General features: G+C 44.7%; 1 protein-coding gene across 6 annotated transcripts in view; it reads left to right on the top strand.

The window, feature by feature from the left end:
* Positions 1-343: 343 nt before the first annotated feature.
* Positions 344-24,086, top strand: part of FUBP3 (far upstream element binding protein 3) — a 40,219-nt gene continuing 16,476 nt past the window's right edge. For 4 of the 6 annotated variants that reach the window (XM_048325416.1, XM_048325413.1, XM_048325418.1 and 1 more), the window contains exons 1-9: positions 344-479; positions 7,791-7,896; positions 14,061-14,111; positions 14,584-14,617; positions 16,203-16,252; positions 17,746-17,817; positions 18,534-18,591; positions 21,157-21,319; positions 22,175-22,273. In XM_048325416.1, coding sequence (XP_048181373.1) covers positions 387-479; positions 7,791-7,896; positions 14,061-14,111; positions 14,584-14,617; positions 16,203-16,252; positions 17,746-17,817; positions 18,534-18,591; positions 21,157-21,319; positions 22,175-22,273 — 726 coding nt within the window. In that variant the 5' untranslated portion in view covers positions 344-386. The remainder of the gene's footprint in view (positions 480-7,790; positions 7,897-14,060; positions 14,112-14,583; positions 14,618-16,202; positions 16,253-17,745; positions 17,818-18,533; positions 18,592-21,156; positions 21,320-22,174; positions 22,274-24,086) is intronic. The other 2 variants (XM_048325414.1, XM_048325415.1) reach the window with 2 other exon arrangements.

The raw sequence follows: 24,086 nt of genomic DNA, 5'->3' as shown, positions 1-24,086 counted from the left end.
GGCACGGCGGGGGCAGAGCAGGGCACAGCGAGGGCAGAGCAGAGCCCGGCACGGCGGCGGGGGCAGAGCGGGGCCCGGCACAGCGGGGGCAGAGCAGGGCCTGCCGGGGGCAGAGCAGGGCCCGGGGCAGCGGCGGGGGCAGAGCAGGGCCTGCCGGGGGCAGAGCAGGGCCCGGGGCAGCGGCGCTGCCGTTCCCGGCCGGGTCCCGGGGCGGGCGCGGGCCCGGGGGGCGTGGCCTGTTCTGGCCCCGCCCCTCGCCCCCATCCCCACCCCGCGGCGCGAGCCCCCCGTGGCCCCGCCCCTCCGGGGCACTTCCGGCGGAAGCGGGGGGCTCCTTCCCTTTCCGGGCGCGGGCCCCGGGCGGAGCGGCGGGACGGGCGCGGGCCATGGCGGAGCTGGCGCAGGGGCAGAGCCAGAGCGCGGCGCCCGTCGGCATCAAGCCCGAGGGTTTCGTGGACGCTCTGCACCGGGCCCGGCAGGTGAGGCGCCGGCCGGCGGGTGGGCGGGAGGAGGCCGTGGGGCGCCGCTAGGCCGCGGAGCTGAGGTGGGGGCAGGGCCGCGGCCCCGCTGCCCCTCTGCCCGTCTGTCGGGTGACCGGAGCCCCGGGGCTATGCCCTGAGCAGGCGGTGGGGCTCTGACAGTCGCGGCCGTGGTTGGTGACAGGCCCGCAGCCGTCTGGCCCTGGGCACTGGGTGGGTGTGAGCTGGTGCTAATTCGTGTTTCAAACGGGGCCTCGTGCGTGGGCTGAGCGATAGATCAGCCAGAGATCGGCAGCGAAGCTGGGGAAGGGTCTGGGGTGTGTGTCCTGTGAGGAGCGGCTGGGGGAGCTGAGGCCACTCAGCCTGGAGAAGAGGAGGCTCAGGCGGGACCTTATCACAGTGTACAACTCCCTGAAAGGTTGTGGCCAGGTGGGGGTCGGGCTCTTCTCCCAGGCAACCAGCGACAGGACAAGAGCACTCAGTCTTAAGCTATGCCAGGGGAGCTTTAGGTTGGACATTGCGAGGAGTTTCTTCACAGAAAGCGTCATTACGTGTTGGAATGGGCTGCCCAGGGAGGTGGTGGAGTCACCATCTCTGGAGGTGTTTAAGGGAACACTGGACGTGGCACTCAGTGTCATCATCTGATCGACAAGGTGGTGATCGGTCACAGCTTGGACTGGATGACCTCAGAGGTCTTTTCCAAGCTAATTGATTCTGTGAATATAAACCTTGGCAGAGTGGGAGCTTGGCATTCCCTTCAGGGAGAGGGGAGGGGGGAGCGAGGTGCTCCCCAGAGGAATCTGTGAACTTACACAGTGCTAAAATGGGAAGCTTCAGTGAAAGTGCCCAGACCTGCAGGAATCAACACCCTCGTCTTCAGTACAGGATATTCCAGGTGTTTGTGTGCTCCTCGGTTTGTGCAAAGTGGCTGCAGAACAAGAAGCTGCTGCTCACAGCATGGATGCTGTGGCTGTTTTTCACACCTCCTGTTCCACATCTGTCACAGGTGTTCGTTCCATCTCTGAACAGGTTGCACTTGTGCTTAGTTACTGCACATTAAGGAGCTGTAACGCAGCTGAGTGCCAGGACCTGAGCCCAGCTGGTGCTCAAAGACCCTGACTTTATTCTCTCCAGTTTTACAGGCCAGGTGGGAGAAATCCCCTTCTGTTGCCCAGACTTTGTCATTTCACTGCCAAGCTTCTGAAGAAACTAAGCTGGACCCTAAGACCTCTCTAGTGCTCTCTGTAATGGAACTGAGGTGCTTTCCCCTGGCTCTCAGCTCACCTGGGAATCAGTGTGGCAGCCAGTCCATGTTCTGTGCAGTCTGCAGTGACCTGCACAGAGGCACTTGGTGGTGTAGATCCACACCCTGCACCTCCCAGGACGCCAGGACCTGCTCTGGGGCCACTGATTTCCTTCTCAGCACATGTTGGTGGGGTGTGAGCTGCTCTCAGGTGAGCCAGGCCTCGCTTCTTTCAGTCCATGTGAAAGCGCCATGTCCTTGATATGTGATGTCTGAACACCCAGACAGGGTTATGTGCTTGATGCAGCTAAATTGAGAGGTGTTGCAGCTGTGTTTGTCTTGTCCTGGTTGTATCTTACAGAAGGCCTCTCATTGCAAAAACATCCTATTTAAATATCTGGTAATGCTACCACCTGTTAGCAGTTGAATAACCCATTTATGTAAAAGAAAATAATTATTTGCTGGTGAAGTGCAGCTTGTTGAAATTATGTTGTGGGTGTTTCAAGTCCAGAAGAGGCCATGAAGTTGATAAGGGGATTGGAGCACCTGCCCTGTGGAGACAGACTGAGAGAGCTGGGGCTGTTTAGCCTGGAGAAGAGAAGGTTGAATGGAGACATCGCAACATCTTCTGGGATCTGAAAGGGGCTGCAGGGAAGCTGGAGAGGGACTGGACTCCTCATCAGGAACTGTAGTGACAGGACAAGGGGGAATGGGTTCAAACTGAAAGAGGGGATGTTTCGGTTAGACATTAGGAAGAAATTCTTCCTTGTGGGGGTGGTGAGGCACTGGCACAGGTTGCCCAGAGAAGCTGTGGCTGCCTCATTCCTGGAAGTGTCCAAGTCCAGGTGTGACAAGGCTTGGAGCAACCTGGAACAGTGGAAGGTGTCCCTGCCCATGGCAGGGGATGGAACGAGATGATTTTTGAGGTCTCTTCCATCCCAAACCCTTCTGTGTTGAATGTGCAGCTGTGTGTACCACTCAGAGCAGTAACAGGTTAAATAAAGTGTGATGCCTCAGAGGATCATGGGCTCAAACACAGCACTAACTGCAAATGGATCTGAGTTGGAGCTGCCTGACTGCTGTCATCGTGTTTGTAGGGTGGATCTGTGAGGCCCCAACCCACGCATGAGAGAGATGGAATAATAAAGAGTAAATAATTCTGTCCCCTGGCTGTGGTCACTTACTTGATTTTGTTGTTCTTAAGTTCATGACGCTTGCTGTGATTATTCTGCACGTGCTGGGTTTCCATGAGCCTAAAACTTGAGTTAGTCTGACCTGGAAGATTCCAGCAGCACCTTCCAACTGTCTTCCACGCTGGAAACAAGTGCACTGGGAAATGTGGGCTCTGCACATGTTTGTGGGAGCGCAGTGTCCTACATTTTTGTGTGGTGAGTTGTTTGCTGCCTGTTGAGTATGATTTTTTTCCATTAGTGTTTGTGGGATGAAAAAAGCTGTTGGAGGGCTAAAATGTTTCCTTCCCCTGTGAATATACTTGATTTAATCTAGTTCTGGGGAGGCTATGTAAGAGACCAGGTGGTCTTCTCTCGCACACAACTAAATTGTCACTAGTGACTTGTTGCCAAATGTCACTGAAAATGCTCTTCATTACTCAGGTGATGGATATTTGCCTCACCACCCGAGCAATCTGTGGTGGAACTTCCTGTCTGAGAATCAGGGGGTAATGAAAAGGCAGCTACACCTGATATTTCTCGGGAGGTGATGGGAGAGCCAAGAGTGTTTGGTGTTTATTTGCCTGAGCTGTACTGATCTGGTTGAGCTTTTGTTCTGGTTTTGGCCTTTTTGGAGTATTCCTTTTGCTCTAAGGGAATGAGGGAGCAGAATAAAGAAATTCACCCATAGTTCTGACTTGATGGGTTGGTCATCCCTGGCTTGACATTTGAATCTTTCAAGGTTTGTGTCACATGTAAGACCAGTAATCAAATTTACTAAACTCGGCTCTCATGAGAGCCATAACATGACAATCAGGCTATGGAATACAGTGCTTGGTTATGAATATCTAAACAAGGACATAGCTTCAGGACAAGGAAGACTTTCCTGATTAAAGGAGCTGCATTCCTTAGAGCAGCTGGGATGTGAGATGATATAAGGATAGGAAACCTGGAATATCTTTGAAAGAAATTACTTTACATTGCTTTCAGCGTTTGTGCTGGACTTGCTTGGATTTTTTGTGGACTCTGAAATATTTGGGATTTATGAATAATTACTTTTTCAAGGCAGTGCTGGGACTTGGAGCTGCTCTGTCCTGCATCTTCTGCACCACGTCTTGAGTGGATTGGTGGCTCTTAGGTGGGGACTGATCTGTCCAGCTGCTCCCAGGCAGGGTGGCTTTTCTATGGCATTTTGGGGTGGGGGGGGGAGAGAGAGAGAGAGGATGTTTGCTCCTCTTTTAAATAGTGGGATCAGAAAATAAGCAGAGCTGCTTGTACTTTGGACTAAAATTAATTTCTCTCAGACCATCCTTAAGTTTTGTTCTTATTGACCAAACAGTGTCTTGCTGGGTGTTGTAGGAATGCTCTGGAGAGGAAAGGCTGAGGCTTGGTGAGCCTGTGATGTGCCATCCTGGCTACCTCAAAAATGGGGAATATCCTGAGACTGACTGAGAGTCAACAGGCTATGTGCTTGAAATCCCTTTCTATATCAGGCTCTAACTTCTAATTTCTGTGGTGATGGAGGGGCCTGGGACAAACTTTTCTTCACCCCCTTGCAGAGTCCTTTTTCAGGTCATCCTCAAATAGATTTAGGCTTTGCCAATTATTCTGGTATTTAGGAAAACCACGTGTGACACGAAGCTTGAATGGTTGTGGATGGTTTTATTGCTTTCTGCAGAGCTCTGGAGAAATGTCTGTCACCCCAACTCAAGTGTTCTGCTGAGTGAAAGGGAGGAGCAGCACGAGTACCAGAATAGTCTGAAGGGTCAGCTGAGAGTGCCTTATTGGTTTTTTTATCCTGCTAATACCTAGAATTGGTGATTTTATCTGTTGCTGTTCTTTAGAGGGCACCATGGAGAGGTTTTTCTTAGAAGCTGGGCCTGTTGTCTTGAAAGCTGAATTCTGCAGATACTGGTGTTTGAGTTTGCCTAGCAAAGAAGCTTCATATTTAGAAGTGGTTTTGTATTACTTTGTATTTTGTCATTTTTCTGGCTGTTAAACGTAAAGGAGAGCAGAAGTGCAAGGTATAGGAAAACTTGCCTCCCTCACACAACTTCATGGATTAGTTTGTTTTTCTTGGCTTTACCATTGCAATTTGTAGCTGGGGCTTGTGTTGTGTCCTTTAAAGTCTTTGTTGGAGAGCTTTATTTTGGGGAATTTAGGTGCAGAAACAATGATGCTTTTTTCCCAGTATATTTCAGAGCTTGATAAAATGGATGCATTGGGTTTAGAGGGGGGGGGAAAGAGGAAAAAACCCAAAGGCTGACATAGAGCAGGACAAAAGCAGTGGCTAACAGCAGTACATTACTCAAGGTCATTTAGGCAGATAAGGGCTAGGTCTGCTTATTTGCCATGTCCTAATTTTTGTGCTTACCTCCCTGCTGAACCTGTCATAAAAATAGAGCTTCCCATTTTAAGTTGAACATGAGATGTTAAAATGTATTTTAGCTGCTACATGTACTTTAAAAACTCAGCTCTCAATTTTGCAGGGTGTTTTTTCCTGCTGTGGTGAGGTGGCACCGTTGTCTGCCTGTAATCCAGTGGCAGCTGGGAGGCTTTAGAGATAAGGGTACCAGTTTAAATAAAGGGGGGGGGTGGGGGAAGGAAAATATCCTAAAAGCTGATAATGTAAAAATTGTTTTAACACTCTTGCTTTGCCCTTTTCTTGGAAGATTCTGTGCCAGGGTGATCATTGTGTGCTCAGTACGAGCAGGGGTTCACAAAGCTCCCCCTGAGTTGGGAGTAGACAGCCTTGGTGCCAGCAAGCTGCTCCTGAACACCCTTGTACTTCAGGCTTCCTTCCTTCCCTGAGCCAGCTTCTGCTATCCACAGACTAGTTTTTTTCTTTTCCTGGAGTGTGTGGCGAGTGATTTCACCTCTAAACGATTGTCCATAATTTGTAAGTCATGGTAAATAGTTACTGACAGGAAGAGAGTTTGTGAAGGATGTGTTAAAATCAAATGTCCCAAAATATGTCAGAGTATGGTGTACCTGACACTGTTCCTTTTGGTCTACATTGTAAGTTACTATATGAAAGCTGTTAATAGATTGCTGTAAAATATATTTTAACATTTATATTTCAGCATTGAAGTAGTCAGAAAACATCTCTGCTCTTTGTATTTCGTTAAAATTCTCTTAATCCCAAACATAAGGGGAAAGTATGTGGGCAAAGGGCTGAGTCCGTGGATGCAGTACATCATTTAACAAAAGAGTAAAGCATCATCTGGCCCTCCCTCCTGGAGAGGACAAGGTGTGTTAATGCTTTCAGAACCAGCTTTCTGGGGACTTACTGGAGATGTCAACGTACAAAATGCTTGTCATAAAAGCTTCAGAATCACAGCTGGTCCCAGAGGAAGATTTTATTCTCTTATCTCTGACATTTCTGACACAACAAAGTTACCAACTTTCCAAAAGGAGACAGGACAGAATGGGCTATAAGCAGAAAATGGTCCAAACTCTGAGCTGTTTTTATGCAAGGCGTTGAACAGAATGTTTCCTATTCTTTTTCTAAAAGCGGTGCCCTCAATCTTTCAAGATTATTTCAAATAGCTTTTTTCAGTACCCTGTGGTTCTGCATCTTGGGCAGTTGTTTGTTCCACTGGAAAAGAAGGTAGTGTCAACAACCAGACTTACTGTAGATGTCTTTCTGTTGCAGTGAAATGCAAATTTTAGAGATCTTTAGATATATTGGTCATTTAAAACATATCTGTGTAAAATGCTCTTTCTTTCATCTGCTCCTGTTGTTTATTCTCTGGTGAAATCCAGTTATGATGGAGTGAGATCAGTCTTTTAGTAAAGATTCTATTCAATGATTTTCTTTTTGCTGGAAAAGGCAGCAAATGCTGTAGAATACAGTGTACTTTATATTTGTTCTGTAACTACTTTGTTCTGCGCTTGCTTATTACAGTAAAATACTTTATGTAGGCAAGGGGAGTTGTGAGACTGCAGTTTGCCTGCCCCTGGGAGGGTGTTAACTGGGGTGCAGCACCCAGGGAATGTGCCTGTGTGTTTCTAGGGTAGGTTTCCACCAGTTAGCTCAGAGAGCAGCTGGAAGAGCTCGTGTTGTCAGCGCCCACCTGTGCAGCTGTCCCCCAAATGTCACTAGAGATGAGCTTTTCACCTGTATTAAGTGATGTTTAGGTGTGTGTCTCACCAAGTTTATTTGCTTACCATAGTTCCCTTAGTGTGATAGCTGACTGTCTCCTTTTTCCTGTGAATAAACTCCTTGTATCCTGGCTCGGCAGGGAATGGCAGTTTCCCCTCTGGAAGGGTTGGAAGCAGAGGCACAGGCAGCATTAGTCGTGTTTATGCTGTACTGACCACTGCAGGAAATGGAAACTAGTTCTGGACTGATAGTTTGCCCACTGGCTTATTCCTCACACAGTAAACAAGAGTGATCCAGTCTCTTTGGCAGAGAGTTCCCAAACCTGTCCTTTTGCTGTGTGTTTTCACTCTCTCCCTGTGCTCCCCCATGGATGTGAGTGTGCATTTCTGTGTGTCTGGATCTGCATGCAGGAGGAAGCATGTGTCGTCCCACACAGCTCTGGTGGTGGCAGCTTCTCCAGGACAAAGTTGGGGAGTTAGTTTGAACCCTCCTCTTAGCAAGATTTAGCTTGTCAGCTATCCATCGAGGAAATACTCCTGAATATAATGTTCTGGGGAGTAACTGTCTGCTTATGATCAGGAAGAGGAACTGGGTGATCTTAATTAAGCAAATACTAAAAGCAAGCAGAAAATTGTTTGCTTTACAAATGAAGAGCCTTGTTACAAATCCACCTATATAGTAAATACCTGAGAGAAGGTTGGACTGGGGCCAACGCTTTATTGGGAGAAAGAGTATTTACTTGTGGTGGCTGAAACTTCAGCTATGCTGATAATGCTTTTATCCTGTTTTTATAGATTGCTGCTAAAATTGGAGATATTCCTCACTTGAATAATTCTACAACACTTGTGGACCCCTCAGTCTACGGTTATGGAGTGCAGAAACGACCCCTGGATGATGGAGGTAAGCTGGCTGTGATTAGTCAGTCTTGTGGATGCAGCTCCTGAAATTCATCTGTGGAGTCAGTTGTCTATTTTAAGGATGGAAAATGCATCTTTCTGTGTATAGAAATTTTATACAAGGTGCCCTGTGTTGTTTACTCTTACCTAGATAGCACAGTGTTCTTAGGCATTAGTGTTAATGTGAAGCAATTCTTTGTTAGTTCATGACCTTTGGGAAACAGCAAACAGTGTAATTTAAATCTTGGTCTATGGGAGTTGAGGGAGGGAGGAGGATTTGCTTATTGGGCCTGTGCTGGAGCCCACCTACAGAGTACCAGGTGTACACAGTACATGCTCTTCCCTGATGACCCTTCTTTTCTGAGTGCAGGTAATGTGTAGGGACAGTATTACACATGTTCCTTTCCATCTGTGACAACAGTCACAGCCCAGGAGCTGAGTTGCTGTCAAGTTCTGGTTGCTTTGTACATGAGTTCTAAGGAAAAAAGGTACTTATGTAAGATGATGCAAGCTGGAAGGAAACCTCCTGTATTAGATTAGCTTTCTCCATTATTATTTGAGAATTCTAAAATCTCTGAAGAATTTAAAATTGGTCCCAGCCAAAGGATAGTTTATTGCATGGACATAGCTGGTAACTGTCATAAGTCAATATTGTATGAATTGTTACAGTTTTAAAATAAGCCACTAGTTTCTTATCTTTGGTGGGATCAATGAAAATATTAGAACAAGAGTTTTTTAGGTTTTATAAATCTAATGATATGCATTGTTACAAGAAGTGTTTAAACTGTATTATCTGCTGCTCTGTAGATGCAAAGAGCTCACCTTTCTTTGTGAAGAAATAAAAAGCATGTCTATGTCTTCCTTTTGCTATTTCCTCTGGTATTTTTCCTGGCACTCATAGCCCTGCAGGGTGATTCTCTCCCCCATGGATATGTTCAGGAGTACTGAGGAGATAGGCAAAGCTGCTGCCTAGCACTTCATTTTGAAAAGAATTTTTTTCTATCTGATACAAAGGCTGAAAATAACTGCATGTCTGCTTCTCAGTCTGAAAAAACGTGCTGGAGCATGGGGAGAAGTTTCTTTCATGTGGAGCCTCTGGCTTGCTAACATTTACTGTTTTCTGAACACATGCCACCACCCACTTCTGTTCTCTGCTCTTGGCTCTATTTGAGCAACAGGTTGCTGCTGCTCCTTTGGTTTGGGGTTTCAGGAGAGAACGGATTCATCTGGGTGAGCCCCCATGCTTTGTATCTTGGACTGGAGTATCCTTTTGTTGAGAAGCCAGAGGTCTGGCATTGCTGGTGTGTGCTGGTTCTGCAGGAGAAGGTGCTGGGCTGTCACAGGCTTGGCAGTGTTGGGGAATGCTGAACAGCTCTGAGCTGTGCCTGAATAGCTTAGGGACGTGGCTGTGTGTGAAAAAGAATAAAAATAGCCTTCTAGGAACCAGTCATTCACAACATTTGTCCCGCTTGTGTCTTTCATTGATCAGACTGAACTGGGAGAGCTGACCTCTTGACAAAATGGGTTTTAGGAACTTGTAACACGTGAAATGGTCGTAGTGCTGTAGTGACAGGTTAGACTTTGTACTTAAACTTGTACTGACGAGCCCTAGAACTTGGTGAGCCTTGTTTGTGTTGACACAGACCGTGTCAATACAGTAGCAATCTGGGCTATAAACGTGCCTTACTGCTGGTTTCTTGTGCTGTGGTAGATAACTCCATGGAGCGGGTATTGTTCCTGGGAGAGCCTCTCAGAGTGGCTATTCCTGACTCCTGGATCAGCAGTTGTTCTGCTCACCCTATACTCAGCACTGGACCTTGTCTGTAACTGTTTTTAAAGGAGCTCCAATGCTGTGTTTGCCCTTGGGTTGCTCATATACATCTGTATATGACTTTGTCCAGCTCCCTTCCCAGAAATCTGATCTGTGAGATCTTCGAGGAGAAGAGAAGTGACTGAAGTAATATTTTAAAGGGCTGGAATTTGACAAAGAAGCGGGAATTGTCCGGGTAGGGCTAAGGGTTGTAGCACTTCTTTCAGCTTGGGTCATGTTGGGTTTTGTTTCTAATGGTATGAATAAGTCATGTACTGAGATGCAGCTGTGTGATGAGTTCCCTCCTACAAGTGGAATCCTCCTGTGCTGTTCTTTACCTGCAGCCTGGCAGAGCAACTCCTGAAGCTGTGGGTGCTTCTTGCTGTGTATCTCTTTGTGGTGTGATCCATATCTTAGTCTTGGGCTACCTGCTCTTGCTGCCATGTAATTAAATGTCTATAATGCAGCTTTAGCTTTAAACATCTGGAAGATGGAAGTTGCTTTTAATAGGACGCTTTAATTAGGAAAGCACTTCTATTTGGATGATTTTTTTAATTCTCTGTTAGCTGCAAACAAGGGGTGTTGGGATTGCATGCCCACGCTTTTCTCATTTTCTGCTTGTCTGTGAACCACAGTTTGGAGATGTTGTCAAGAAGTGATTGTTACACATGCTCTAGAAATGTTAGTGTGTGGATTTGGATACATTCTGCTGCTCTGGATGAGCTGGAAACAAATCTGGTGGGAAATTTACCCCTGTATACTGCATGCTCACAGCTGAGTGCAGGTCTCACTGCTTCCTTATCCCCATACAGCTCTTAGGAAATTAATGCTGTTCTTAATACTGCTGAAAAAATTGTCTCCAGAGGAAATATTTAAGGTGACAGGAAAACTGTCTGTCTTTCAGGACAATCTAATTCTTCCTGTCTGTTTTTGTAAACAGCTGCTGCTGTGGCTGCCTGATGCCACCTTAGGAAGTGGTCTTAAGACAGGTGTCAGTGCATTGATCCAAACAAATTCAGCAGCTTTTAAAGCATTTCCAGGAAAAACAGATTTGTCGTAGTGTTGGAAACCAGGATGTGTGGGTGCCTTCTGCACTTCCCTTAACATAACCCTCATCTGAACTGTGGAGCAGCGGGATCAACCCTGGTAACCTGGCTCACTGGTGTTAGATGGAGCTTGAGACTGATTATTTCTCTTTTCCCTGGCTTCTTTATTTCCCCTTTCTGGAAACAACTTGGAAGTAATCTTGCAAACAGCTGTAGTGCAGAGAAGAGATCAGGTTTATTTGTACTGCTCCCGGGAAGTCACAGCAGGCATTTCTGTGGCCACTTGCAGGGGTTAATGTTTCTCAGCAAAGGTGAGCAGTAGGGACAGGTGAGTCTGACCTGCAGAGAGACCTGGTGGCACTTTGCCTGTGGCTGCTGCTGAGGACACACCCCAGCCCTCCTGTAAAGGGCCAACTGCTGCCTCTGGCCTCCATTCTAATTAATAGGTCCCTCTAATTACCAGCACAGATTAATAAGTTGGTTTAATGCTAAATAACCTTTAAAGAAGCAGCCTCCTTTTGTTCAAAGGAAGCAGGGATCTAGTCTGCTGCAAAGAGACTGATGGACAGAATGTTACCCTTTGTTTGCCCTGCTTTGGGCTGCTTTAAAGGAGCGTCCTGTTAGATCCATAGGATTAAGCAGCAGCATGGCAGCTGAAGGCTGGGGCATCCTTTGAGTCTGGGAAAACAAAGGTGAGAGACCTTGGAGAAGCCTCATAGCCCTTCATTCCACTCTTCTCCCCAAGCTCCTGTGGTACATCCAGATCTGAAGACGACCCGCTCTGGTGTAATAAAACTTGGTTGTAGTAGAACCAAGGGGCTCAAACACAACGTGATCCTGCTGTACAAAGTACTTTATTCTTCCAGCATGTTTTCAGTGAAAATAGTGGTAGGCAGAAGGGAATTTTATTCCTGTCTTACTGCTGAAGAAAGTCAGTACTGATGCTCTTTGACACATCTGCAGCAGCAGTAGGACCAGGGCAAAAGTCCAGATCTCTTGGCAAAAGATTTAGTTTAATACACAAAATACCACTGTTCAAAATTGTAACTTTATGGATGGCCACTTTTTTAAAAAAGGTGGTTTAAGGGAGGGGAAAAAAACCTCCAAAGATTTACAGTGAAGTCAGCCACAAAAATTATTAGAGTTTGCCTATTTAATTAAAGAAAAACCTAGCAATATTTAACGATGGAGAATTAGGGTAACTATCTTTGCAGCTTTCTAAAATTTATGATGATCCCATTTTGGCTCAAAAGTATGAAAAGCAGCCCTGTTCCACTGCTCTCCAGGAGATGTGTTGCTCTGATTTTATTCTAGCCATGAAGATATTCCTGAAGAGATTGTATATTCCCATCGTGCACATTAATTTAGTGGGAGGCACTGCTCTGTTTTGTGGGGCGGAAGAAAAATCCGCATTTGTTTTGAGTGTCTGTTAGGTAGAATTCAGTTAAGGTGAAGCGTAAAGCAGAATGAAGAGTTATCAACCAGCAGGTGCCATTAATAGGAAATTGTGCTGATTTTATTCAGTATTTTTCCTTATTTGCAGTAAAATGACTGCAGTTACAGTTAAATTGTACTGAATAGATGTAAAAGGGGGAAATACATATGTGGTTTGTCAGAGTTCAGCCCCCTCCTTGGTGTGAAGGGAGACGGTGGGATGGTGCATCAGCTTTCGATATTGTGGCTGCCCCAGCTCTGCCTCTCTATTAGGCCCTGTTTTTCAGAGAAAAATGGGCATGTTGGAGAAGGAATGGACCTTTAGGTTGTTGGAACTGGGAGCCACATCATTTCCCCCCCCACCACCAAAACAGAGAGAAATCATAACTGACTTGAAGTAAATCATTTCCATTTCTCTCCATTTGCTTTTGATCTCAGTTTTTCGAGAAGTTACCTGTAGACTGTGGAAGGAATGGTCTCTCACATAAGTTATTGTGGCATCATTTTTTCATACTAATTAGCATGAATAAATATATAATAAACATGCATTAAGGCTGGTATCTCCCTGTGAGGGTGAATAGCTTACTCTGGTTGGATAGTACTCAGAATGGGTTGGAGAGACATTGTTACCTACATCTAAAGCATTAATTCCTTGACCAATTTAACTTCCTGTGCTTGTACAGGTTTCCCCTCGAAGTTGTCTTTTTCAAGTGTAGGATTGTGTTACAAAATGAAGGCTCTTCCCTTCCTTGCGTGAACTTGGGGAGTTGATTATAGGATGTGTATCTGTCTCATAATTTGTGGGCAGCGGCTGCAGTGGAACAGATTGCTAAGAGAGCTGTTCTGGTGAATTGAAATGCGAAGTGGAGATTTAAATACAGCCTTTGCAGAGTTAAAACCACTCTTTCTGGCATCTTGATAATGAGTGGCCTTGGCTGTGGCAACCCCACACTACACCAATACCACCAGACCTACTGCGTGGAGCTGAAATATTCTGAGTGCAGTTTGGAGCAAGATTCTGAGTTTGGTTGTGTTTGCTCAGCTCTGTGGTAGGAGCTTATCAGCCAGAGCAAATATTCCCCATTACATCACCCACCTTTTTCAACTGCAATATTCATAGTTATCAAATTAGAGCTTTTTATGTTCGGGGTGAGAATATGCAAAGACAAATCTAAGGGAGTCAATAATGCAGGAGTTGTCTTATTGCTGAGCTGGGGAAAGTAATAAAACAGACTGTCGATATTTGGTCCTGAACTATTATGGGGGTATTGACATGCGGCAGAAATACACTGTTGACTCTCTTTGTCTATTTTCTTTGAGTAAAGTGTTTGGCCACAAACTTGATGCATTTTTCTACCGGATTTAGAGAGCGTGGGATGCATCCACTTTCTATCCCTGCCAGCTGATTGCCAATTTATTTCAGGTCAAAGAATGTGCAGTTTGCTGCAAGGTAGTTTGAAACAGCATCTTTATTATCACAGCTCACATATTGGCCAGTTTCATTTGTTTTGTTCCCTGTGCCCTCCAGGCATGCAATATAATCTTTCAGCTGGTTGTTAGCACCAAATGGTCTGGTTTTTAGCTGGTTTGCTGCAGGCAAAGTCCAGTAGGAAGCCCAGCAGGGCTCGTGTTCCCACTTTGCATGAGTTGGTCTAATGATATTTTCCCTATTAACATTTGGAAGAAAGATCTAATCTGTTGGGGTTGGGGCAGAAGTCTGTCTGAGGGTTGTCAGTAGGGAGATAACTTGTAATCATAGATGGACCAGCAGCTAACATGGCAGAAATGCCTGGAATTTGTTCAGGAACATGTGTTTTGTTGGGTTGAAACACTGTTTGGGTGCCACGAGGTTACTTAACAGCCCTATTCCTTTAACAGGTCTCCGTGTAAGTGGGCTCCATGGAGCACAGATCAGAGACACAGAGAGAAGTATGTGCCAGCCGTGTCTGATGCTTGGACTGAGGGAATCTCTGAGGCTGCTTGGCTTTTATTCTTTAATACACACTGGTCTTCGAATTTCTCTCCCTCCTCCTCCCTCCCCGCCTTTTCCCTTTTTTTTTTTTTACTGCTTTGGGCTTAATTTGGGAAGGGGGGAGGTCAGTTGCAGGGATTTGGATTTGGGCAGGCAGGATTTTCTCCCATGACTCTCAGCATGGGGAGACGCAGATCAATTCCCTCTCCTGTGTTCAGCTGGACACTGGGCTATGGTGTGTGTTGATCAAGAAATCCCCTCCTGTTTTGTACCACATAACGCATTCATTTCAGCCACTGAACTTAAATTACTGTTTTGCTTTTCTTTCTTTTTTGATGAAACGGTAAGAACTCTTTTTCTGTAGGGATGAAGTTAGTTTATCCGTGCTAATGCTTTGATTTTTTTCCCTTTTTTCTCTCTCTGCCACAGTAGGTAACCAGTTAGGGGCCCTGGTACATCAAAGGTAAGCAGTGGGTTACGTTTTATTATTTATTGATCAATTCTAATTGTTTATTGATCCACCATCTGTAGTAGTGTTAGGAAGTCAGAGGTTGAGAATGTGGAAAAACTGTCAGCTTGGGTTTTCTCCAGCCTGGGTTGTTTGTTCTGATGAAAAAAAGAGGAGTTTATGTGAAAGTTGGATTTGGTCCCTGCAAATCTGCAGGACTGAAAAAAATAAATTCTCTCTCTTTTTCCTTCCCCTGCCCTGGCAGGGGGCAAGAAAGAAAAAGTAAAAAAGGTCTGGCGTTTTGGCAAAAGGTGGAAGTATCAAACAGACACGTGTTATTGTTGGTGTTATTACTATTTAGTACTGTTGGTGTAATATGACCTGGGATGACACCTTTGTCAAAGATGGTTTGGGAAGACTGAAGCAAGTATGAGTTGTCATCCAGCATGTCTCAGCATCCAATAAAAATGTAAAATTCTCAGTTTTTCTCAAATCCTGATCTTGAGGAGTTGTCTGTGTTGTTTTGAATGGAGGAACATTTCTAAAGCTGAGTTAGCCCAAAGGTGAATAGTAGTGCATTTCCATCCTAACCAGCTGTTTGGGGCCTCAGCAGAAGGGACAAACAATGTGCATGAAGGCTGTAGAACCTGAAATTTTTAATGGTTAAGTTAAAGCTAGTGTCTGACTAGAGCAGCCTAGAAAAGTGTGGGCAGTGCGTGTACTTTATCTGCAACTTAGCTAATCAAGTCTCGTGTATTTTATAGCTTCCCTTACTGATCTTAAGCAAAAAGATGGGAAGATTTTAATATACCTCACCACAAAACCTGCATTGAACTTACTGTGCTGGTGTTTTATTGCTTTTGAGATTGCTGAACAAATTGTATATAATGCATGTTTTCAAATTCTATATTCATGGTGTTGTGTTTTCTACAAAACAGAAACAGCTAAACAAAAAAGCAATCCAAGTTAATTCCTTTCTATTTGGCTATGGTCAGGTCTTAGGAAACTGCTTTGAGTGCTCTGTTTTGGGGCAGGCACATTGAAAATGTCCAAAGAGCAATAGGTATGGAAGTCTTGAGATAATAAGAATTCAGAGAATAATCGAAGACAATTTTTATGAATTCCAAGGAGAAGAATGATAAGGGCAAGCAGGCAAAAAAAGAATCCCAAACACCAAACCTGTGACTGCCAGAAAGGGGTGTTCATGTCAGGACTGGCTTTGGTTGGTGTCTCTTGGGAGGAGAATATCTGGAAGCGTAGACACTGCTGCTTGGGAGGTCCAGGCTCAATGATAAGGAAACTGGTTTGGTTTTTTTTTTTTTGTTAAATCTGTCTGGAGCAAAAATGACAAAAAGAACTTTTTCCATCAGCTTCATTCAAGATACCAGAGGTAGACTGGACATGGATCCAGCATAGGAGGAATTGTGTGACCATGAGAGGTCCCTTCCAAAACAAATGATTTTGACAGTGATGTGCTCTTACTTGTGTTTGCAGAATCCCTGTCCTGAGCCCAGGCTCCATGGCAGGGATGTAGTTTCTTCCAAATTGTTCTTTGTAATGAAAATTTGATGGGGTTTTCTTCCTTTTTTTTTTGTTTTAGGGCTGTAATAACAGAAGAGTTCAAAGTGCCTGATAAAATGGTTGGATTTAGTAAGTACCTTGGATGCTTTTGATGCTTCTCAGTGTGTTTCCTGTGCAGGAATGCTGTTGATTCTGACACAAGTTTTTGTGCTTACTAGCCTTGGATAAGCCTTGTTTAATGCTGTCTTCATGGGGAACAGAGGATCTGTGTTTAAAATCCAGATGCAAACTTCATGGAAAAGCTCAATGTCCCAGTAATAAGAACAAGAATGTCTGCTACAAGTTACTGGGCATTTTAGTGATTTTCTCAAGTCAAAAGTGAATTTATTTCCCTACATTGTAACATTTTACTTTGAGTATGCAAAACTGTGGAAGTTGAGGAAGGAAAACAACATTTAAATGTTAAAATATGAGTTGACTAAAGGCAAGTTAAACAGAATTTTAAATTTCCTATACATTTGCTGCAGGGAAACGCAACCAGACGAGAGTTTTTCCTAGATTTGCATTCCTGGTACTGTTTTCTTTCAAGCTTGATCCTAATTTCTGTCTTCCTCTTAATGATCATTACTCTTGCTTTCAGTGGCACCTCCTGCTGATGTGTTACTGCAGTGATTGCATAGACACTTCTACTGCTGGGTCTCTGTGTATCCCTTCCAATTTGATATATGGAAAGTAAAGAGGAAAATAACAGGCCGTGGTAATTACCCCATAGTGCGCCAAGTTTTGTTCTGACTCTAAAGACACTGCAAGACTGTAACTCAAATTCCTGCAAAGGAAAGGCTCCCTCCTCTCCTGCCAGACCTCTTCATTTACCAGTCCTGGTGCTACACATGGAGGATGTTGGCCCTGGGAGAGGGGAGCTTGCAGGCATCACCTCTGTGTTAAATCTCACCCCGGTTCAGATACAGGGGGATGCCACCCCACAGCTGAGATGCTTCTTTGGGAGCACCCTGAGCCAGGAATACCTGTTTGGCTTTACAGCTTTGCTGTTTTTGCAGTCTGGGAAAGGTAGAAATGGTAATTGGTGTGGTCTGTGCTCTGCATGTCTTGTTGTGAGACAGTGATGTATCAACTCTGAGAGTTAAGGGAGATAGATATTTGTGTTCACTGGGGGTTGATAGAGCATTTCAGGATGTGGCTCTGTCTGAGTGCAGACAGCCAAATAGCATGTCCATTCAAAAATGGCAGTAAAATAGGAATTATAAAGAAACAAGTCTTTGCCTTTTTTAGTACCCAAAATAACTGGTTTATTGGTTCAGGCTGAACAAGGTGTACTTAAATTACTCTCCCAGCATCACCCAGACTAGTGCCTTATTTCTTTCATACTTATTTCTTTCCATTCCACTGCAAGACAGGCTTTTTTGTTTTGTTTTTCTAAGCAAATAGAACAACTTTCCGCAGTATTTCAGTGTTTTTCTGCTATGATAAATTTGGATGCCTCTTCTGCAATCGTGGAGTCAAACTGTTCCTTTATAGACAGCTGCACCAAAGTAAAAGGGGGAAGGTGCTCTGCAGTTTCCAGGAAAAACAGTTTGTTCTGATGCTTGTTGAACTCATTTCAGTAATCGGCAGGGGAGGAGAACAGATCTCACGGATTCAGATAGAGTCTGGCTGCAAAATTCAAATTGCTCCAGGTAAGACTCTCTTTGTGTGGTGGGTGAACAGGTTTTAATGTCAAAGGGTGTTGTGTCCATTAGATCAGGCAATTCCCATGCTCACAGTGTGTTATCACCATTAACATGGATACAGACAGGCATGGGAGAGCTGTTGTTGGACCCACCTCCCAACCAGGGTAGAAAACAGGTCTGTCAGGTGGTTTGGGGAATGGAACATTGAGGGAACTGGCTTTAACCAACAGATGGTTGCAGAGCAAATGGGCAATCTGTGTTGTGCTTGGACCTGAAGCTGTTGAGTTTTCTCACTTTGCTCAGCTCTGTGGTTTGCATCTGACTGGCTTGATCAGCTCCAGCTCCTGGCAGAAGACATTTCAGGAGGGTTGGCAACAGCTCTCCATACAGCTTGCTTTGCATCATAAAAATGAGACCATTCATCCAAATGGGATCATTGGTGCCAGTTTGCTTTGGGGAAGACTGGGCTGCAGTGCTGTACAGGGAACTGTTGATCAATGTTATCTGAGTTTTTACCCCTCCCTTTAATTGGTGGGGAAGGCTTTAAAAGAATGCAGACATCCAGTAAATAATTTAAAATATGTTGATCCTGGATGTCTTTGAATTCTTTAGCATGCTGTGTGCAGGTGGGTGGTGCTTCCATTGGTGCTTCATGGTCACTGAAATAGCTGCCACATTTTTAATTCCATGTGTCACAAGTTTTCTTCTTGTTTCCTTTACAGACAGTGGTGGGATGCCCGAGAGGCCCTGTGTACTCACTGGGACACCAGAGAGCATTGAGTGAGTTCTGATTTAGTTTCTCTCCTTTTTCCTTCTTTCTCTTCTCCCTAATGCTGTGCTCTGTCAGTGGTGCTACTTGGTTATTAGCCACACCAGCAAATGTTGGCCTAGAGAAACTTGAGGGTCTCTGGAGCATAGAACCTCTTGGTCTGATGCTTTAAACTGTGCACCTCAAAGGCTTTTTTTCCACTTGCAGTTTGAATCCTCTGCAGAAATTTCCTTGGAATTCCCCTCCGCAGGGTGAGGTTGCTCTTAGGGCACCTAGGATGCAGTTTTGTAACTGCAGCTTTCCAGGATACTGAGCTAAGCTGTTGAAGGGCACTTCTCTTCTCCCCTTCGCTTCCCTACTCCTATTGAGATGAGCATCCTTCCAGCTGAAGAAGGGCTGCATGAGGCCTCTAAAGCCTGTGGGTGCCACTCCAGGATACCCTGGAGGTGTTGGTGTTGTTGCAGAGCAGCATGAGGCCCACTGGGTGCTTGTCTCTGCATCGCTGCCAACAAGAAGCAAAGGACTGAACCCAAGTCTTGATTCTGCTCCTTGCATGGTAGAGACACTTGGCCAGCCAGCAGGGATTTCTATCTTTAGACCTATAGAAACTTTAGGGACAGTGTTTCCTCCCTCCCCCTTCCCAGGAGCTGAGTTTGAGACTCTCACAAACCAGTTGAGGACCTCCTGCTGGAACTGGATCCAGGATCCTCAGGCTTACAGGAACACACTTAACATATGGAGCTGCTCTTTCTCTCCCCAGCCTTTGGGTAGGTGGGTTTTTTAAAATCCATCTGGAAATCTTTGAGTTGCATTTGAAAATACATGGGTGCAAAGACTGTCTCTCTAAAGAGAAGACACTCATCATTCTTCCATTCCTAAAGAGATCTAAGGGTACTTAAATCTCCTTATTCTACCATAATACTGCAAGCAGTGAGCCAGAATAAATACAATTGGCAAACTCACATTATAGGGCAGGCAGTGTATTCTTGCTGATATTGAAGTGGCTTTCTCCCTTTAGCAAAGGATATTTAAGAACAAGAGCAAAATAGTAAAAAGCTGGGATGCCTCATGAGATCAGTTGGGGGAAAATGGGGGAGAGGTGTAGTTAAGACTTTGTGGTTCTGAAATAAGCAGTTAAATGTACTCGTGTCCAAGGCTGTCTTTAAATAAAATATGAGTAAATTTTAAAAGTGACACTGTTCAGTTTGTGAAACAGAACGTGGACATGGAATTAAGTGAAATTTAATTTACTTTTGTGGTCAAATTCTTGACAAATTGGTTGTTTGAACTGTTCAGGCTACTTGTAGAAAAATAAAATAAAGTCAGGAAACCATTTTAGATGTCAGACTTCTTTGAGAAGGGTTTTGTGAGAAATGTTTTCATTAGTTATATCCAGTGACAAACTAATAGGCTTAATTTCTGAGTGACCCCTTCTCATCTGAAATATGTTGTGTATTAACTGTTGTGGTCTCTATACTGTCACTAAAAGAGCTTTGCACCAAATATGAAGGTAGATGAATAAAACCTTTTAAAACTTTTCCAGAATATTTGAAGCAGGCTTCCAGAAATTCCACCTTTTCCCTTTTGTTGTGAGAAAGTCAAGGGCAAGCAGTGTTCTGCTCTGAGTGCAGCTTCAGAGCACCACCCCCTGAGCTGCCTTGGGGGAATGTCTGCTTCAAGGGATGACTTTGTACTGGTTCTTCAAATCTCTAGAGAGAAGTCAGTTGTCCTTAAGGTGCCTGATGGTGTGAAGTGGAGAGAGGGGAAGATGCTGCATTAGGCTGAACAGGGAACCAGTGAATTTCTTCTGCTTTCAGAAGGGTTGTGGGACAAGGGCAGGAATGGGATGTGCTGGTATAGGAGTCTTCAAGATGAAGGGAAACCCTGTCAGTTACCTCTGACATGCTAAAGATTTTAGAGAAGGGATCTTTAATCTCCCAAATGCTTCTTTGTGTGTCTCTTCTCACCAGGAGTAGAAGAACCCAGTCTTTCACTGGTGGCTGCTGCAGTATCCCTGCCTCGCTTCGCGGTGTAGCTTCAGCACCTACTGCTTGGAGCAGAGGCTGTGTTAGGACAGTGTTCTGGTGCTGCTGGTAAGAGCAGGTAGAGAAGAGCAAAGCAGTTGCCTGTGACTGACCAGAGAATGGTTAATCCATGGGCTGTGTTAGTATCAGAGCAGTGTGTGTTTTTTTGTCTTGACCAAGAAGGAGAACAGAGATTGAGTTTTATTATTGTATATGTGCTAGAAAAGTTAAAACCTAGAGCATCTTCATTCAAAGCACCCCAAATGTAGTTCAACTATTGTCCTTAACTTCCCAAGAGGTCAGAGCATGCTGCTGCTCTTCCTTTTCTCTTCCCCTTTCAAAAATCAAACTGCTTATAAGTAATCATGATAGGGGAAAATAGACATCAAAGAGTTAAAAAAAAAAAAAAAGGCAAACATTGTGCTGACTATGGTTTCCTCCATCTTTCCACTTCTCCTCTCCCCGATCGCTTTCCATTCCGATGGTTCCTGGTCTCTTGGTCACGTGGAGCAATGTTGTCTAATGGTTGTTTCCCTCGATTCTTTTCCAAAGACAAGCAAAACGGCTACTGGGGCAGATTGTAGATCGCTGTCGGAATGGACCTGGTTTTCACAACGATGTTGATGGCAACAGTACCATTCAGGAGATTTTGATCCCGGCATCCAAAGTGGGTCTAGTCATCGGCAAAGGAGGTGAAACAATAAAACAGTTGCAGGTGCGCAAGATGCATTTCCTTTAGGGCTCTCTTCCCTACTGCAGCTTCTCTAGATCCACTGGAACAGGCTGAAGTGGAGAGCCTTGAATGCTCTAACCTTCTCCAGCAGGGACTGCTCTTCTGCCTTTGGAGATTGGACTCAAATCCAATCTTGTGTTACAAAATCAGTGTGGCCCCAGCTACACAAGTAGTGGAGTTTTGCCAGAACAGTGACAGAAACCCATGTGCTGTAGATAACACTTGGTGTGTGCTGTTCAGGAGGGGATCCCTGTAGCCAAGGAAGGGCCACGTCTGCTCTGCTCTGCAGTATTTTTAATGCCAGCCATGCTGTTGTAGAGTGCTCTGCTTCTCTTTTGTTGCTGATCTGTGGTAAAGCTGCCATGTGTCATCTTTTTTTCTCATCCCACCCCTTTCTAATTAAGTGTTGTGTTATGTATAAACTGTGTTCCTGGATGTTCTTTATTCCTCCATCTGGTACAAGTTTTTAAAGAGTAGAGGGTTTTAGCAAAACATCTAGGTTAAAAATGGAGGAGTTTTGAGTGCCCTGATTAGACCTCTGTCACATAGTTTGGAGGCTGGTCACTTAATAACTGTTATGTGCAGACAGCTACAGATTTTGGAGAGGGCTGGAAAGTCAGTTGTCACGGTGGAGAGGGTTTTCCTTGCAAGGATTTCAGCTATTTGAGAACCTCAGGAGCAGCACAATTTCTGGCAGTCCTTTACACTCTAGGACTGTTCCTGAATTTGTGCATTCTGTAACGGTGCTGGTTTGACCTTCATAATGTTTAGTGTCCAAAATACAGTCCCTTGTTTTAGGGACTCTGCTTAGAAAAGTGCTCTGTGCTTTTTCTTCAGGAGCGAACAGGTGTGAAAATGATTATGATCCAAGATGGTCCTTTGCCTACTGGAGCAGATAAACCTCTCCGAATTACTGGAGATGCATTTAAAGTACAGGTATGTAACAAAAGCAAAGTGGTTTCCCAAGAGAACTGAGGAGAAATTTAAACCTGAGTGTATTTGTGAGCATCTAATGGAGTCAAATCTGACTGTAAATGTAATAATCTTTCCCGGTTTTGTTTGTTCTGTAAGGTTGAGTAGAGCAAGTTAAAACACCAGAGTAGTTTGTTTTACAGCATAACTTAGGAGCTGTCACTCCACATAAATATTGCACATGGGTAGGAGTAGAGATGATGAGGAGGGTTCGGAGAAAGTAGCTTTGAAATGCTTTCCAGCCTGTGTGGCAAAACATGAGAGCTCTGTGTCACTCGAGCAAATGGGTTCTTAGTGACTGTCTGAATCACACATCTGAGACAGGGAACCTTTCACAAAACTACCTCAGACAGCCAATCGACGCAGGTAATTAAAAACCAATCCCACAACAACTCCTGAAACCAAGGGGTTTGCTTAATATTGGTACCTCAGTCTCCTTGTGTCAGGGTTCTGCAGATGTGGATGAACCTGCGGTTCGGAGAAAACCCCCCATCAGCTGGAGACTGGGGGATTGCAGCGTGATGGGAGCGCCTGAATTCGAGCATTAAAGTTCAGCCATGGCATGTTCCACTTCTCAGCAAGTGCCTTTCATACCTTGCTAAGTATTAAATCTAGCTTAGCATTCCTGTCTCCAATAAAAGTAGTTCTGTTTCATACGATCTCCCTGTCTTGGGGTGACTTTATGATGTGTATCCCACATCGCTGCCCTATGCCCAGAAATTAATTCTTGTGCCTTTCTATGCCTTTAAACTGAGCCTGAGAGGAGGAAGGAAAAACTGAGCAAAACTTTCTCAAAGCAGGTTGCAGCTTGTTCAGGGTCACACAGAGATAGCAACTTTTTTTTCCAGCCAGCTTTCAGCCAGTTGTTCAGTTTCTTTTCCTCCAGAGAGAGACTGAGAGTTGAACTTTTTTTCCTTCCCTGGAATTTTGGATTTTTTCCCTTTTTCTGTGGATTACTTCAATATCAGAACACATCGGGAGGACTTTCCACTGGGCACAGAGGGCCTGGCCCTGGGCCAAGCCCCAGCTCCAAGGAGACCAAAGGGAGGACTTGAACACTTTCCCAGGTTTTTTCTTCACAGCAAAAGATTTTATTATTTAGCATTATTTTCCTTTTCCCGTGTGTTTGTTAAATAAATAGTTTTTATCTCTTACTTTCCTTCGAGGAAAATTTATTTTTCCTGAACCTGGTGGGGGAGGGGTGGTTGTGCCTTCTCTCAGAGGATATATCTCTAAATTTGACCAAACCAGAACACTCCCTAATCATAAATTGCTGCAACAGCTGATGTTGCTCAGGGATAGTGTTTGGGTTGTATTTTTCAAAAAACTCTTATTGCAAGTTTTAGAGTTAGGGGTTTCCCCCCCCCCCCATTTTTACTGTGGAGGTATAGCTGTGCAAAAGGAGTTTAATGACAGTCTGGCTACTTCTAACCAAATCATACTCTCAGTGCTGCCACTTCCCAGGTGGCTTCTGCCTTGCAAGATTTGCTGTTGTCACGTCTTCCATTCAAGGAAATATGGAGACTGCACAGGCTGGAAGATCTTTGAGTCACTTAAAGCTGAGCACACTTAGGAAGCGTTTTAAGAAGTGTGATGAATCCTTGGGTTTGGTGGGATTCTGTGGATGCTGCTCTTAACTCCCTCAAATCCCCATGAAATCTCTCCATCACCCTTATTTCTGTCTTGGCATCTCTGAAATGTCTTTGAGTTGTTTCTTTCCATTAAAAATACCTTGAGGACATGGAAAATATGTAAAAATGAAAGGAGAGAGATTCAC

Source organism: Corvus hawaiiensis, chromosome 21, assembly GCF_020740725.1.
Source record: "Corvus hawaiiensis isolate bCorHaw1 chromosome 21, bCorHaw1.pri.cur, whole genome shotgun sequence".
NCBI lineage: Eukaryota > Metazoa > Chordata > Aves > Passeriformes > Corvidae > Corvus > Corvus hawaiiensis.
Note: the sequence above shows the minus strand (reverse complement) of the source record. Positions and strands in the feature narration are given on the sequence as shown.